Genomic DNA, 15,925 nt, shown 5'->3' with positions numbered 1-15,925 from the left:
ATCTAATCTACCTCTGGTTCTTTACTGTGCCTGTATGTGGCTCTCGTATCTCACGAGCTGTTCATCGAGTGCAGTGCTGCTTTTGGTGCGATTAGGACATTCGGTACCTTCAATATTAATACGATTTAAGAGACAGACAGTGAGTCTTCAGTCTGCGGACCCAGCTGAACATGTCTTCTTCCACGTCCGCAGATAGACGATTGAATCAATTCCTCTTTAGCAAATAATCTTCAAAGTAAAAGCACAATATTGATTTCGTTGCTGTGATGCTTTACACTGAGCCGAATCACAAAGCTTTCATTTTGAAAAGTTGCAAACTCTGGTCTGAGGATTGTGTCGACTGCTCAAAGGGATAGTTCACCCAAAAAAACTTTTATAAAAAATTCACTTATTATCTACTCACCATTTTGCCGATGGAGTCCACAAAACACTTCTGGAGTTTCAGGGTCAAACAGCGCTGCAGCCAAATCCAAAACAATTGAAGTCGGCGACCGCTTCTTCAAACGTAAAAATAACTACAGAAAAAAACACAACATGCCTCCATACTGCTTCTGTGGTGTCATCAAAGTGTCTCTAAGCCGTGACATTCAAATTTGGTTCGAAATGAGGTCATTTGCACAATTAAGGCTAAAAACATGGTGAAAATGACCATGTTTCGATTCAAAGAAATAACACCAGCGAAGTAAATTATTCAAACTTGTATAAAAGCCACAAACACACACGTGAACAGTTATAAAGCAAATTCAAACACTGACTTTAAAAACTCCATTGCACATGAACCAGGTGGGATGAACGCAAAGTTTTCACTCTGCACCAAAGACTGTTTATAAAAAATCTCTGCCCAGATCAATGGGGAAGTGACAGAATATTGTATAAACTGTTTGAGGAGGGTCTTTTAATCTGCAGCTTCTCTTTCTCTCTCTCTAATCAGTTTTCCCTCTTGTATTGTCCTGTTTGTTTTTCCTTGCCTAACTCTTTTCTATCTTATGTCTGTATCTGTCTCTCCGACTCCCTCACGGCTTACATGTATAGCCCTGGATTCCAGAGTATCAGGTAAAAAACAAAAACTTTGCTTGAGATTTACACTCTACATTCAGGATTTTCTTTTTTTTTTTTTATTTCCTGATCCAGCAGAACGTCTTTATTTTTTTGTGACCTCTGTAATAAAACAATGGGACGAGCTTGCAGCTTTCTTCTCTTGCAGTAAAATCAGCCACATCCTGTCGCTCATGCTTAGCATTAACCGCTCAGCTCAAAACGGCTGAGAGATTGAAATTAGGGCAGCATCCCAAAAAAAAAAAAAAACCCTGCACGGCTCCTTTCTCCAAATAAATAAACAAAAGTTGGCAGGTACATCAGCTTCATGTCCGATTCCACTTCTTCTTCTTCTCTTTTCTTATGCTCCCTGTAAGTTACCATAAGTAGAATGTGTTTGTCAGTCTTAGCTCTCTGCCAACACGGAGATAAGTAATTTTCTTTTCCAAATGTTTCCCTTTCCTCGGCTCGTGTAATAGGAGCAGTCAAGATAGGATATAAAGGTAAATTGAACCACTACCACCCCCACCCCCACCCCTCCACACACCACCACCCCCTCCCAGGGAGATTGTCACGAGCAATCCCTCCCTTTTCTTTGTCTTTCCTAGCACGGCGTATATACACCTGTTCTATGTCCGAGTCGATCATAATGTTTCCGCTGTGATCCTGCTCAACCCACCCACCCGCCACCAATATGTCCCCTCATCTCCTGTCCGTCTCAACACAGACCCCCTCCCTGTCTGAATTCAGTGTGTCTTCCAGATTTCAAACGCCCCCAACTGGTGTGGTTCAGTCCTTGTTTCTTTGGTTTTTTTTGGGGCTCCCCTTGTCTTCACCTCCTCCCCCTTCACTATCAGCAGGAATGCGATCCGGCAGCCAGGGCTCTGTTATTTCTGTAAAGACTCTCGATCGTCCCTCTTCTTCTCCTCCTATTTACATACACTCCCCCTGTTTTCCTTTTGATGTTGCTGTTACTTCACATGAGTGTTTTTCTAACATCTGCAAAGGGCTACTCCCACTTTCCGAGACATGCCACTGATTTCCAGCCGCTCGGAGACATCACGGAGAATGTTTTTTTTTTTCAATCTCTAACCCAAAAGCCAAAGAGACTCCAAAAATGGTTGCGAGTGCGTCTCCGAGGCGGCCCGACACAACTCCACTCTGCAAGTGAGCTCAAAAGGAATCACTCAAACTTTGATTTAACCCAAAAACCTCCAGGTCTGGCCTGTTAACTTCTGAAACAGCAGGTTTCCCCCTCTTCTTTTTCTCCTCTTTCTTTTCTGGATCTCATACATTTCACTTTTTTTGACGAAGCTGAACATGCTCCAGAAACTCATGTGAAACGACCGTATCTCCTCACACCCTCCTCCACATCCCCCACCCCCCCAGTCCTGTCAGAGGTGTATCGTACCTGTATGTTCACTCAGCACTGTCCTTCTTCAAATCTGCCTCTGTCCACTCTTCAATACCCCCTCTTCTCCTCCAATTCTTCCTCCCACCCACCCACCCTCCCTCTTCCTCTTCTCCCACTCACGGCCTTGTTCTGATTTGCTCTGCTGTTTGACACGTACATGATGTGTTGACAGACGGCTGCCCCGGGCTGTGCAACAACAACGGAAGGTGCGTCCTGGATCAGAATGTCTGGCACTGCATCTGTCAGTCAGGATGGCGAGGGCTGGGATGCGATGTAGCGACCGAAACGCTCTGCTCAGATGGCAAGGATAACGAGGGAGGTAGGAAGAAATAAAAGCCTTGTACAAATAGTCTTTTAGCTCCTGGAAATAAAAAAGAGAAAGGAACTTGTGTGCGCATCGCTTATTGTGGCAGACAGTAAATTGGCTTTGATGTGGCTCCTCAGTGACAGAGCAGACAAACAAAACAAATCAATCATACATAAAACATCACTGGAAAGAATATGCAAATGCCGCGGCAGAGCAGATTGTTAAAAACTGTGCTTTAAAATATACAGGAGATCAATTATAAAGGCTACTTCGAGACTATATATTAACATCCCTGGATTTCTAATTAGCTGCTCCTCAGCCCGACCAACAAGCCCAGAACTTTTGAGGTTCATAGGAGGCGACGCACTTTTTTAATAGTTAATATTTCATGTCAAGCTCAGGATCTCTGCCGTCACTTTAATGAACTGGAGTTCATGTTCCAAGCTCGACACAGTAATGGAGATGCACACTCGTTTCTTTAGTCAGACCCTAACACATCCAGGCCAACACAGCTTCACCCCCTGTCTCTGTTTTTCCAGACGGCCTCGTCGACTGCATGGACCCGGACTGCTGCGCTCAGATCTCCTGCCAGGGTCAGACCTACTGCCGCGGCTCGCCTGACCCCACCACCGTCGCGGGCCAGGGCCAGAGTTCATCCGGCCAGCCCACCTCCAAGGGCTTCTACGACCGCGTCAGCTTTCTGATTGGTCCCAGCGGCAGTCACGTGATACCCTGGGACAACCCGTTCAACGGCAGGCAAGTGGCTTAATGAAGCGCTGACAGCTTTTTAATTATTTGGATCACGTCGGCTGTTTGCTGTCTCATTACCGGTTGGGGAGAGGCACCGATGTTTGTGCAGCCACTCTGAAATGTCAAACAACTTCACTTCTCTTTGTCTTTGCAGTTACACTAGCAAGTGTGTTTATCTGGTCTCACTGCCGCAAGCTTCTTTTATTTATTTTTTAATGCCTCTGCGACACAGACTTCTGTAGCTGGAGGCAACGGGTTCTGGGGGTTATCCCTTCACATCCCAGTCTTAAGCTATCTTATGCACACATTGAGGGAATCCCTGCACATTTGGTGTTTGAACGTTGCAATGCAAGCTCAGTGTGACTTCGTGTTATGTGGATGGGATTTATGGAGAATGGAATTTAATTACATCTGCCACAGACATTTATTTACACTTAAGAATGACCTGATTAGACTTTTGGAGGTGAAAGGTCAAAGTTCAACGTCTCTGTGACCTTACAAGACATATCTTTAGGACATTTCTTCAAATTTGGCAGAAACTCAAAGATGAACTTATTAGAATATGTTGGTCAAAGTCTCCTTGACCTCATTAGGACTAAATTCACCCAATATTTTTCATTGAGTTTTCAATATTATGAGTCTGGACAGAAATGGGTGTAAAATGCAGATTCACTGGTATAAATGAAAAACTCTCCTGCAGCCCTATGTGTTTTGGGGTTAGAGCTGATTAGCAAATCTCAGCACGCGAACATATTAAGAACAATGTGAAGATGCTTAGTCTAATAACGGCTTTAAAAACATGCTGATGTTAACGGAAATCATTGCTGGGTAAACTCTCACAGAGCAGCTAGCGTGGCTCCTATAATCTTATTTACACCCTGCGTTGCCTGGTGGGAGATGTCCACGCATCGTAGAGGCTCGTAATTAGTTACAATAAATAAGATGATTATAAATAAATATTACTTTTATAGAACACATGTTACGATGAATGAGTATTGGCTGGGAAGCTGTCACATGAGACGAGCTGCATAAAAACCAGACGCAATGATCCATAAACAGACATATTTTACTACACTACACTTTCACTAAAAGATGGAAATATTGACATTATTGAAATTATTCATTCTACATTGTACAGAGAGCAAAATGATTGTACACAATATGATAATTTTCATACATCTGGCAATGCTGGCAAGTGACTTTTCTAGTTTTAGAGCAACGAAGTGGTGATTTTCCCATCCAACGTTATTTAAATACCACTTGCGTCCATGGGCGAGTTGATCTTAAAACAAGAGGCTGTCAGCCGCGTCTTAAAGCAGCAACACTTGTTAGTATGTCATTGTTATTGTCGGGGAACATGATGAAGAGAGTAATATACGCCTACAGAGGCGGGCTCACAACACGCCTGGAGATGGCACTCCGATTGGTTAATTGTATGTTGTGGCCAAAACACACCCATTATTATTTAGGAGGCAAAGTACAATTCTTGATCGTGATTCTTGTCGAGCTTCTTCCAAGAATTCAAGTTTAGGGGGGTTGATCCAAGGTAAAGACGTCAATTGAAATGTTACACATAGAGGAAACTGAGACATTGTCCAGTTACAGAACAACCAGGACATGTCCATGTGCAAACCGAGGAGACGCAGTTCTAGTTCTGTGCACATCCACATTTGTTCAGAACCAGGAGCAGAGTTTGTTCTGTGAGTGATGGAGAGGAAAATGATTGCCAACTGTGTGCAGAAGGCTTTGGGAATATTTTCCTCCAATAGTTTAAAGTAATCCTTATGTAAATAGCGTGCTTTACTGAAAATATAGAAAGAGGCGATTCCCCCCCAGCCGGGTTCTCAGTAATCCTCGTCCTCATTGTCTTCAGCTTACTGTCGATTTCATGTCTGGCAGTGGCATTAGCTCTCTTGCTCAAAATATTCATTTGGCTTTTTCATCTTTTTTGTAGAAGTTAGTTTTGTCGTCAAAACACCTTTTGGAAGCTCGGGAATCGAGCGCACCGCTAAACGTGGCCGAGTTAGCGGCGTGGCTCGTCAGCACACGCGTCACACACACACATGAAATGATTTCCGGATGAAGAAGTCACATCGCGAAGAAGATATTCAGGAGTGGCAGAGTTTGTTCGGCGAGACCCATATTTTTCAAACATTCATTTGAGGAGTATAAGGTGAATAATTTATGACAGCCTTTGCAGAGTATACATTATAAAAAGGACTTTGAAGCACTGGAAGGATGCCAGCGGAGCATCAAGACTTCCAACGGCAGCGGCGGCTGCTCTGCCTCCTCGTAGGGTATCTGATGTCTGACGGTATAGGGATGGGAAACACTTAGAGGTCACTTCTCGCCTTCTGTTTTTGAGAAGACAATGTGTAAGCCTGGAAGAAGTGAGCGGATTGCAGCGTGCGGCCAGGTTTCTCAACCCGGCAGTAAACCTGTCCCCCGCGTAGCACAGAGAATAAAACATGTGTTGTGGTTTTCCTCACCCCACCCCCCAACAACAACAACAACCGCCACCAGTCCTCCAGCCGTATCGCATGTCCCCGCACTCGTCTCCCATTGGGTTTTCAGATGGTGTTTTCCCCCCACAGCCGCTGCGTGAGACAATGACAGATAAGAATGCATGAATTGTGCGATTCATATCTGGGGTCTCAGCAGGTGGTGCGACTCGCCGTTTGTTTGGGGGGGTTCCGGGCTCTTGTTGCATCCGTCTGCCTCTCAAATGATTGATAGAGACGCAGGGAAAAGAAAGAGTGAACCTTCGCCGCGGCCCTTAAGTGGCCTTGTTCCCCGAGCCGGTAAATAAAGGATGGGAGATGGTTGAGCCAGGCGTGCGGTGGGAGGGAAATAAAGAGGAGGGTAAAGGTGTTGAGCGTCCTCGCCTCATATACGTAATGACCCGAATGATGAAGCGGCCAGAACAAGACATATTTTGCCAACCGGTGACAAATACAGAGGGGACACTTAAAAAAAGTCTGCTCGGCGGTTGAGAAGTGGGTTATGATTAAATGTGGATGGAGAAATATCGCCGTGTCTCCCCTACTTACTTTCAAACAACTGACTTAAAATATGACTTCACACTTAAGGGGGAAGGAGAAGCCGTGTTGGGCAAGTGTTACGGGAAAGGCCAGCAGTCATGTTGAATAATCGCTGACGATATCCGGGGCTTTAATCATGTATGAACCCTGCATGTCTGTGATTTATGAGGCAAAACATGTCAAGAGGAAAATGCAGTTTTTCTGATGAGAGCGAGAGAGAGGGGATGCTGGAGGTGGAGAAGTCTTTAGACCAGAAGCAAATCCATTTTCCAGCATGGGGGGGTGGGGGGGTCGGGGGATCTGGGTGGGTGGGGAGAGGCTGTGAGTAATGGTCTCCCATGCTGGACTTCCTAGTATAGAGGTGTTATTTAACCCGACCCCCCTGCCCTGGTGGCGCTGCTCTATGGTCGGTAGTGGGAGGTGGGTTATAAAAAGCAGCCACCAGGTGTGATGGCACAAAAACGAGGTGAAAGACTTATTCTCCTCTAAAAAGCGAGCAGACAAATTTTTTTTTACCACCTTCAAAACCAACAAAAACCTTTTCACATTCAAGACGCATTTTCTTTCCACATCTGCGCTATTTCTGGCTACGCCTCTCCAAACTGCCGTGGCGATTCTTTTCTATCGTGGCGTTGCCCTTCTTTCTCTTTTTCCAAAGCCCCCTCCTTTTTCCATGTTTCACCCCCCCCCCTTCTCTCTCTCTCTTTGTGACAGTTTGCCTCCAGCGTCGCATTTTGTTGTTCGGAGTTGCTGTAAAGTGCCTCTTGACACGTCAGCCGCCGAGCTTTGCAACTTCTCACATCAAGAGGATATCTGTAACCGAGCTGAAGAGCTTGTTCCAGCACAATTCCTGTTGATATATTATCTTTCATCACAGGTATTGCCACAGAGATTTATCACACCAGCGAGCACAAGACTCGACTATGACACTGACAAAAGGCTACTTGCAAAGAATAATCACACTTGGATCACGTCCTCTCAAAAATACAATTTAGGGGGAAACTGTGAATTCAGCGAGGTCAGGGTGATAACGATGCTGTGGATGTTTCACTCATTAACCTCATGTGATACGCCTGCTGCTGAGTTTATTGCACACTTCATTAACCAAGTTGACTTTACTCATCAGTCTGATGATTTAACTGTGTGTATTTCATGTTGGCTCCATAATATTCACTGTGTTTTTGCATTTTTCTAGTTTTCATGCCCACTGTTCTTTTTACAAAGTGAAATGTCCTACGAGCTATACATTGTTTGTATGTTGCGTCTTGTCTCGACATAATAAAAGGTTTAATAGAAATAGGGCGCGAGCGAGAAGGGGGGGGGAAAGAAATTGGCTTCACTTCAGTGTACTCGAAGAACATAAATGCTGCAATACATGTGCAAGATTATGCAAAATCTGTTCAGTCCTTGATGTCTTGAAAAGCTCATCTCTCTGAATTACGGGGGCCTTTAACGGCAGTAAACAGACAGAGGGGCTGCGATGTGAGGTGGCATTTTCATGAATAACAGCCCCTGACATGTGTGTGCCCGTAACGGTCAGTAAATCATACCTCGCTGCTCCCGCCGCTGGCAAAGAAAGGGCAGGTGTTAGCCGCGTTGATGCCTTGGCCGCTCGCTGATGCCGGCTGGCATTGTTTGTTTACTCAGCCCTTTCTGTGTTTGTTTGCCCACACAGCCTGGCATCAGTCATCCGGGGTCAGGTCCTCACCGGAGACGGGACGCCGCTGATTGGAGTCAACGTGTCTTTCCTGCACTACCCGGAGTTCGGCTACACCGTCACGCGGCAAGATGGCATGTAAGCAAGTCCCTGTGCGCAGATGTTTCCGTAGGTGCAGGGAGACAAGGATCCATCTGCAACCATCATCCATGATTCACATGTGCAAATACACATGAGCTGCGTCTCCGCCTCAAGGCTCAACCTTTGCCCTTGCAACGATTGCTCTGCTGTCCCCGGACTAGTGCGGGAAAAAATGTTTTAAAAGCTGTCCAGCGCAGGGAGAGTTGTCCTGGCACTTCTCCAGAAAAAGCGTTCAAAATAAATCGAAACGGCAGCACATTGTGCCCTAGAACAATTCCTCATGCAAATGTCACAGCGGTGGAGGCCATTTTGAACCAGGCTGTTTAAAATGCATTGAATCAGCGAGGGTAGAATCAATCTGCCCGCAGTGTAGTAAAACATGAGATTACTGTCTGACCTTCTCCTGCTATTACCAGAGACAGCTCCTTAATAATGGGAGTGCAAATACATACAAGACAAACGCATGTCACCCATTTTGCAGGAGGGGGTTCGCTTTCGGGTTTGGAGCCTCTTTGTGCAGATGCTCGACAGAGATGGTGAACCGAAAACGCCAGCGCACAGAGGTCGTGTTTATGAGTCAATAGTGTGGAAACGTAAGCCCTGTGAGTGTCAGAGAATTGTTCAGCTGTTGTTATGAAGTACAATCCTTAGGTCCCCAGATATCTGAGGATTAGCAGATTTCTTCTGATATTCCGCCCTGTAACTCTTCTGACAAGGAGCGTGATAAATGGCCGGGGATAATCACACTTGGTTAGCCAACAGATCGGCTCAGTGTGTTAAGGGGGTTGGGGGGGGCTTCAAAGCCTGGCCTCTTGCAGCTGTGAGCTCCCCACTGCCCAAAGTGGAGGGAGCTCGAGAAGGAAGCTGTTTTAGGTCAGCTGCACAGCTTGGAAGTGTGTGTCCGCGTGTGTCCGCGTGTCGTTCTGGGTGCGGGCACGTGCACGAGAGACGTGCAAAAAAAGGCTTCAAATCTGTTAAGAGTGTGTGTTTCTGTGCATGCAATGTCACCACACAGATGCTTTACCCCCTGGGTAGTGGAGCTCGCCGAATATATATAGAGCAGCACTTCAAAGACTCGCCCTTCATTTCCAAACCAGTAACTTTTCCCTGAGTAATGTTGTACTAATTAAAACCATTTCACCAGAGAAAAGTCCCCAGACTCAACACTCCGAACCAAATTCAACCAGAAAGTGTCGTCTTACGCGATGCCTGGCTGCACAAAAGTCATAAATTAGACTCAGTGAATGATAATAATATGTGCAGGCTCCACGGAGGGAAGAGGAAAGTTCTCTGTTCAGTTGAAAAGAAAAAAAAAAAAGAAGCTTTGTCAGGCTCAGTCTACTTTGCACTTAAATTATAAAATTATTACAGTTTACAGTTTGGCCATTATCCCCGTCTGCAATAACTAATTATTGTGGAAATGTGACATTCTTAAGAGAAACACTGTGGTGAAGAGGCAGAAGTGCTCATATCAACTCAGACATTGTCGTTCACAAAGCTTTCCCCTTAAATTACCGTTTGCATATTTATTTATGTGCACACACTGATTTTCTTGGAGGCTAGAATACGTGATAAAAACCAATTTACAATCTAAGTGACCCGCTGAAGGACCTGTTGAAACAACTTGTTTACAAAGTTACTGCTTCTATATTCGGATTTGGATGTCACAGTGTTGCCATGGCTACTGCGTAGGTTTTTTCTCCAGCTTCTCCGACTTCCTCCCTCAGGCTGAAGACGTGCAGATTGGAGTTGGGTTCATTTGACACTATATTGACTGTAGGTGTGAACGTGAGCGTGAATGCTTGTTGGCCTCTGTATGTTGACCTCTGGCGACCTGGTGTTTCCCGCCTCTCACCCAAAGTCAACTGGGATTTGCTCCAGCTGACCTCAAAGAATAAGTGGTACAGATAATGGATCGATGGATGTTGCCATGTTCTCAGCAGTTACTCTAGCGACTTCACACCACATGTCACCATGAAAATAAGACCCAGATCAGCCTAGAATCCTCTGAATCTACCAAATTTATAGCCGATAAATAAATTATTTATCCAATTACTTCCTGTGTGTGTTTACATTGTCATGATAATTTGTCAAGGTTCGACCTCTTGGCCAACGGCGGCGCTTCTTTGACGCTGAGTTACGAGCGCGCACCGTTCCCCACGCTGCACCGCACCGTGTGGCTGCCCTGGAACGTTTTCCACGTGATGGACACGGTGGTGATGAAGCGGGAAGAGAACGACATCCCCAGCTGCTACCTGACTGGCTTGTTCAGACCCCACCCGCTCATCCTAGCCACGCCCCTCTCCACCTTGTACAAGACGTCCCCAGAGGACAGTCCCATCATCCCCGAGACGCAGGTGAGTCTGCACAGGTGACACAGGCGTCGCATTGCATTGCGTTTACTGTCAATTCCACATTTGTCCTCGGAATGAATGACTTCAATAATTTAACCCGCGTTTGATCCCAACATTAGAAGATTTACTGACGTAAATACACAAATAAAGAGTAAGGATAATGCTGTTATCTTCCTTTCACCATGGCTTCCCTCGCTTTGTTTGCCTTTGAGCTTTGATTGAATTCAGGCATCTCCCTAAATGCTAAGCCATAAATTGTCTCCCAGCAACACTGATAAATTCTGAGAGCAAATCACATGGAGGTTACATGCCTCAGGAATTTGGTTTCTTTCCATTTGGCTCCAATCGGAGTTAAAAATCCCCCAATGCAAAATGTGACAGTGAAGCTGTCGCCGGTTAAACCGAAACATTTTTGGGGGAGAAAATAAAGCTTGGACTTGGACTTGAACTACAACTCTACAGTAAAAAGAAAAAAGAGTCAAACTTTTCCAGAGTTAGAGGCGTCATGTAAAAAGTTTCTTTTCACAGACTCGGCTAACAAAGAATGAATTCATTGCCTGTGGAGATTTCAGCTCAATTTGCATACAAGCTAATAGGGTTTGGCATATGTAGGAACTTAGTTTTAATACTTTGCTACTCAACACAAATTCATCAGGTTTGACTACTGTGTAGAATATAACAGCCTGTATGTGAGTACAACCCCCAACAACCCTTTCTCTTACATGTCATTAATGGTTATATGCAATAAAGCAACACTATGCAACTGTTTTACCTTAAAATAGCAGTTTCAAAATGAGTTTGACGGTTCACTGACTTGGAATAGAGAAAACGGTGCCTCTCTCATTCCCCACTCTTCACCCTGAGCGCCTGCTCTTGCTCTATGTAACTTTGGTGAGCGATCGCCTGTGAGCCGCAGCTTAAATTACCAGAGTCGGGCCCAGCAAGTTCAAGAGTGATGCCGAACCTTACATCAGTCAAAGAGACTTGGAAGTCATTAAACATTTTTCACAAAACTTTCTACAATATCAAGAATTCTAAAGAGAGTTTGGTGTATTTGTTATAGCGGCAGTTCAGGAAGCCGGGGATCATGGGTAATATCCACCGTTCAATTGTGTTTCAGTTCAGCGACCGCGCAGTCAGAGCTCCGGTTAAAAGATCCACAGACTTTGTTTTCTCTCAACATGTAAACCACTTAATTACTTGGAAACGGAGCCCAAGAGAATGAATAACCACGTGTGGCTGCAGGGGGCGCTGTAGCCGAGGGGACGTTACATAGTGTTGCTTGAAATCATTTTAACATTTCATTTAATGTACTGTAATTACAATCTTCCTCTCCATTAAATACCAGCAAACTCATGTTGCTCATGTTGCTCCTGTTGCTCCTGTTAAGTCGACACTTCCCGCTGTGTATTTGGCACCAGTCTGACTACTAATTAAAATCATCAGGTCCTCCACGAGCAAGTGGCCATACCAGGCAGTGACCTCAACCTGGTCTACCTGAGCTCCAGGGCAGCTGGCTACAAGCCCATCCTCAAGGTGCTCCTGACCCCGGAGCGTCTCCCCTTTGGCCTGATGAAGGTCCACCTGATGGTGGCCGTCATGGGCCGTCAGTTCCAGAAGTCGTTCCCTGCGTTCCCCGACCTCTCCTACACCTTCATCTGGGATAAAACAGACGCCTACAACCAGAAGGTCTTTGGCCTGGCAGAGGCTGTGGGTGAGTTCCCAGTGTGACGTGCCGACTAAAGACTGTTGTGTAAGCATAGGTTCGTTGTCAGATGCTTGAGCTACCTTCAGGCAATGAACCTTGGTTGAACCTGTGAAGATTGATTCTCCCTTTTTATTTGAAGAGTGGATTTTTCCGTCAGGGACTTTTTTTATTGTTTTATTACCATGTGCAATATTTACAGAGTTGTTTGAAATCCTGAAATCCCCCAGCGCCACATTTTTTAAGGCCACTGGTCTTTTGCTGACTTCTTTGTTTTGCATATATGATATTTTGGTTTCAGTGCACTGAATGAAAAATTGCCTATGAGGCAGTGGTGTGAAAAAATGTCCTGCAAGGAGTAAGTATAGTTACAATAAAAACCACTGACAAATAACAGAAGAACCTTTTGATCTGATCGTAAGAGAATATCTTATATAATACTAAGTGTCATCTCAAGTATCACACTGCTTTAGGGATTACATCACAGACTGTATATATACTGTAGATGGATGATGCTTCTCTACTTCCTCCCACTATCCAGAAATGAACACCGCCGTCAGAGCCAGAGTCAACACACCCAATAGCTATTCAGTCTCAAATAACTAATTAAAACCAAATTTATCAGAAATAATTACCACTTGGACATAAATCAGTGTAATAAGAACTTGGTCCGTGTCCCATCCACTAACATGGAGGAGGCAGGGTTCATGACCTATACAGCAACCAGCCACCACGTGGTGATCCAGATGCTCCAGCTTCACTTTTGAGAGCAGTCATGTCGTCCATCTTGACATACAGTCATGGATCATATTTTCCTGTTTATGCACAACTACATGCGCATTTTACCACCTTATTAATCCCCCCCCATAAAAAAGAGCTGTGGGATTTTGTAAAGCACGATGTGTGTTTGAGATTTTACAGAGGAAAAACTTCACGACCCCGACAGTCAACAGGATTCATTCATGGCTTATGGCTGTGGCCATATCCCAGCATTTATGATATTCACGATAATGTGCTCCATCTGAGCCTTTTATTGTTTAAATAATTCATGCTACTTTACACACTATTCCGCAGTTGCGCTTGATTTGCATTCGCACAATATAAAACAGACAAATGAGAGGAGAGCACATAAAATACAAACTGTGCAGGTGAAACACAGAAACCCCACAGGTCTGCTAAAATCATCCCAGCTGGAGGAAATTACATAGTCAATGAGAGCGCCGGAGCAGCAGATACAGAAAACAGCAGCCACGTGTGCTGAATGTCTTATGGAGCGCAGGCCTCATTGCCGCTGTAAGTGTCAGGTAAGGAGGTTGCAACCTCGCTCACCACGGGCCTCTGCTGTCGTTACTTTCAGTGTCGGTGGGATATGAATACGAGTCCTGCCTTGATGTGGTGCTCTGGGAGAAGAGGACGGCGATGCTGCAAGGCTTTGAACTGGATGCCGCCAACATGGGAGGGTGGATGTTGGACAAACACCACATATTGGACATTCAGAACGGTAAGAAATGCTCATTTGTACATACGGGGTGGGAATGTGAAAGTGTGCGTGCTGGGCAGAGGTAGTTGGACTCTTAGGGTTACAGGAAGGCGGTCTTCACCCAGAATCACCTCAATAAATATGTGAATCAAAATGAATTATGGTTCGTCATCCCATCTGGAGATAATAGAGGAGAGTTTTGAAGGGCTGATCATTCACAGTAATGATCGAATAAATCAGCGAGTAAGTCACCGGGGTGCACGGCTCGCCACGGATTCCACACTGCTCAGCTATTCCAGGACGACGGCCTGTTGGCTGCTCATGAGAGCTTAAGCTTTTGATGAACAGGCGTCATGTTTAATTCTTGCATTAATTCAATAAAGCAAATTAAATTTCTTGCTCTGTCATCAACCAGGATCGCTTTAATCGCCAAGTACAATAAACGGACAAGAGTCGGCCTCTGTGTCGTGCCGGTGCAGCGACGTGAGAAAGTGAAACGTACATAATGAAACTATCAGATATACATACATCACAGAGTCATTGCTGAGTTACAGCACCGGGAGGTCACACACTATAATCTAGAGAATTCAGAGCCGTGTTTTAACAGTGCAGGCAGTAATGTGACCGCAATTATAGGAAGTAGGCCTCAGGGTGGTGTGCATTGTCAGTTTGCCAGGCCGCTGTTTTGACATGAAACCCACTCCAGCTCACAACTGTTGTTCCAGTTGTCCGACGCAATTTGTGTCCCTTTCATCTGGGAGATAGTGGAGGTTACAGTCATGGCCCTCAGCGGAGTCCTGAGTCTTACGCTGTCAGGTCGGACTTCTTGACTGGATGCTCGGTTGTTTTCTCGTGCATGTTTACTTTTTTTTTGTGTGGCCGTTTTTTTGGTTTGTTTTGGGTGATTTAAATCAGTAGTACCCAACTATTTGTAGTCATGGGTGGACGGATGGTAGGAGGCTAGTAGCTATAGGTAGTCAGGTTTGTTGGCAGGTAGGAAGGTAGGTTCTATAGGTTGGTTGGTATATGTAGGTCGGAAGGTACCTGTAGGTATGTAGGTTGGTTGGCTGGTTTGTAGGTAGGTAGATTGGTTGGTATAGGTAGGTTAAGGTAGGTTGGCGGGTAGCTATAGGTTTGTAGGTTTGTTAATAGGTAGGTTCGTATAGGTTGGTTGGTTTGTAGGTAGGTAGGTTAGTTGGTTTAGTTCTAGACAGCTTATTGTGTCTTACAGGCATGTGTTCCTTCAGTTCTTCTCATTCAACATTATTTGTATCACTAAGGAAGAGGAAATGTGAAATATTACAGCTGATGTAATGTGTAGATGTTTTGGATCCATCCATTCATCCCTTCTCAGCCTTTTTGTTTCTAGACATCCAAAACAGATCCAGTGGTTTTGAGTGTGTGGGTCCACTCGGCATTGTGAAATATAACATTGCACATTTAACATGTAGATTGAACTGTGAACAACTTGAAATAACAATAATCTTTGCAGCGTCTCCCAGACTTTGAGCATCTGTCAAGTCAAAAGGACTTTGTGTTAAAGATAAAGATAAATAAAACTCCATCACCCGGAGGAAGATAATGTTTTTCATTTAAATGTGGAGAGTCTACTATTAAGATGAAATATTCCTTAATCTCGTGTTTAAGAGGACGGAATGTGGCTCAATATGCAGCAAAACATCTTCTAGCATGACCAGTTTGCCTTTTGCCAGCTTTTACACGTCAGAGATTTACTGTACACCTACGTTCACTTACTCACTCAGAGGTCGCAATTTTCACCTAACAGGTTTGTTCTGATTCACTTCCCTTTGCAGTGTTTTGCAGGAGTTAAAAATAAAGTCAATTTCTGAAGAAGCAGCAAAAGTGTCCAAATTTAGCAGAAGGTGAACTTTTATCAGGCAACACATCGGCCCTCAGCGGCTATCAACACTTGAGTGTACGACGCTGTGAGGCTGCCTCACTGCAAAAGCTTTCACCGGCTTTTACTCCGTCATTGTTGCATTTATATTCAGTGCGACTGATGTCTGACTAACTTTCAATT

The 15,925-nt window shown here is 44.8% G+C and overlaps 1 protein-coding gene across 5 annotated transcripts in view; it reads left to right on the top strand.

The window, feature by feature from the left end:
- si:dkey-237h12.3 (teneurin-3) overlaps window positions 1–15,925 on the top strand; it is a 153,102-nt gene that overhangs the window by 105,496 nt on the left and 31,681 nt on the right. For 3 of the 5 annotated variants that reach the window (XM_035161642.2, XM_035161639.2, XM_035161646.2), the window contains 8 exons: window positions 1,033–1,053; window positions 1,515–1,538; window positions 2,622–2,768; window positions 3,296–3,512; window positions 8,223–8,342; window positions 10,441–10,702; window positions 12,146–12,413; window positions 13,762–13,905. In XM_035161642.2, coding sequence (XP_035017533.1) covers window positions 1,033–1,053; window positions 1,515–1,538; window positions 2,622–2,768; window positions 3,296–3,512; window positions 8,223–8,342; window positions 10,441–10,702; window positions 12,146–12,413; window positions 13,762–13,905 — 1,203 coding nt within the window. The remainder of the gene's footprint in view (window positions 1–1,032; window positions 1,054–1,514; window positions 1,539–2,621; window positions 2,769–3,295; window positions 3,513–8,222; window positions 8,343–10,440; window positions 10,703–12,145; window positions 12,414–13,761; window positions 13,906–15,925) is intronic. The other 2 variants (XM_035161644.2, XM_035161643.2) reach the window with 1 other exon arrangement.

This window comes from Hippoglossus stenolepis, chromosome 7, assembly GCF_022539355.2.
Source record: "Hippoglossus stenolepis isolate QCI-W04-F060 chromosome 7, HSTE1.2, whole genome shotgun sequence".
NCBI lineage: Eukaryota > Metazoa > Chordata > Actinopteri > Pleuronectiformes > Pleuronectidae > Hippoglossus > Hippoglossus stenolepis.
Note: the sequence above shows the minus strand (reverse complement) of the source record. Positions and strands in the feature narration are given on the sequence as shown.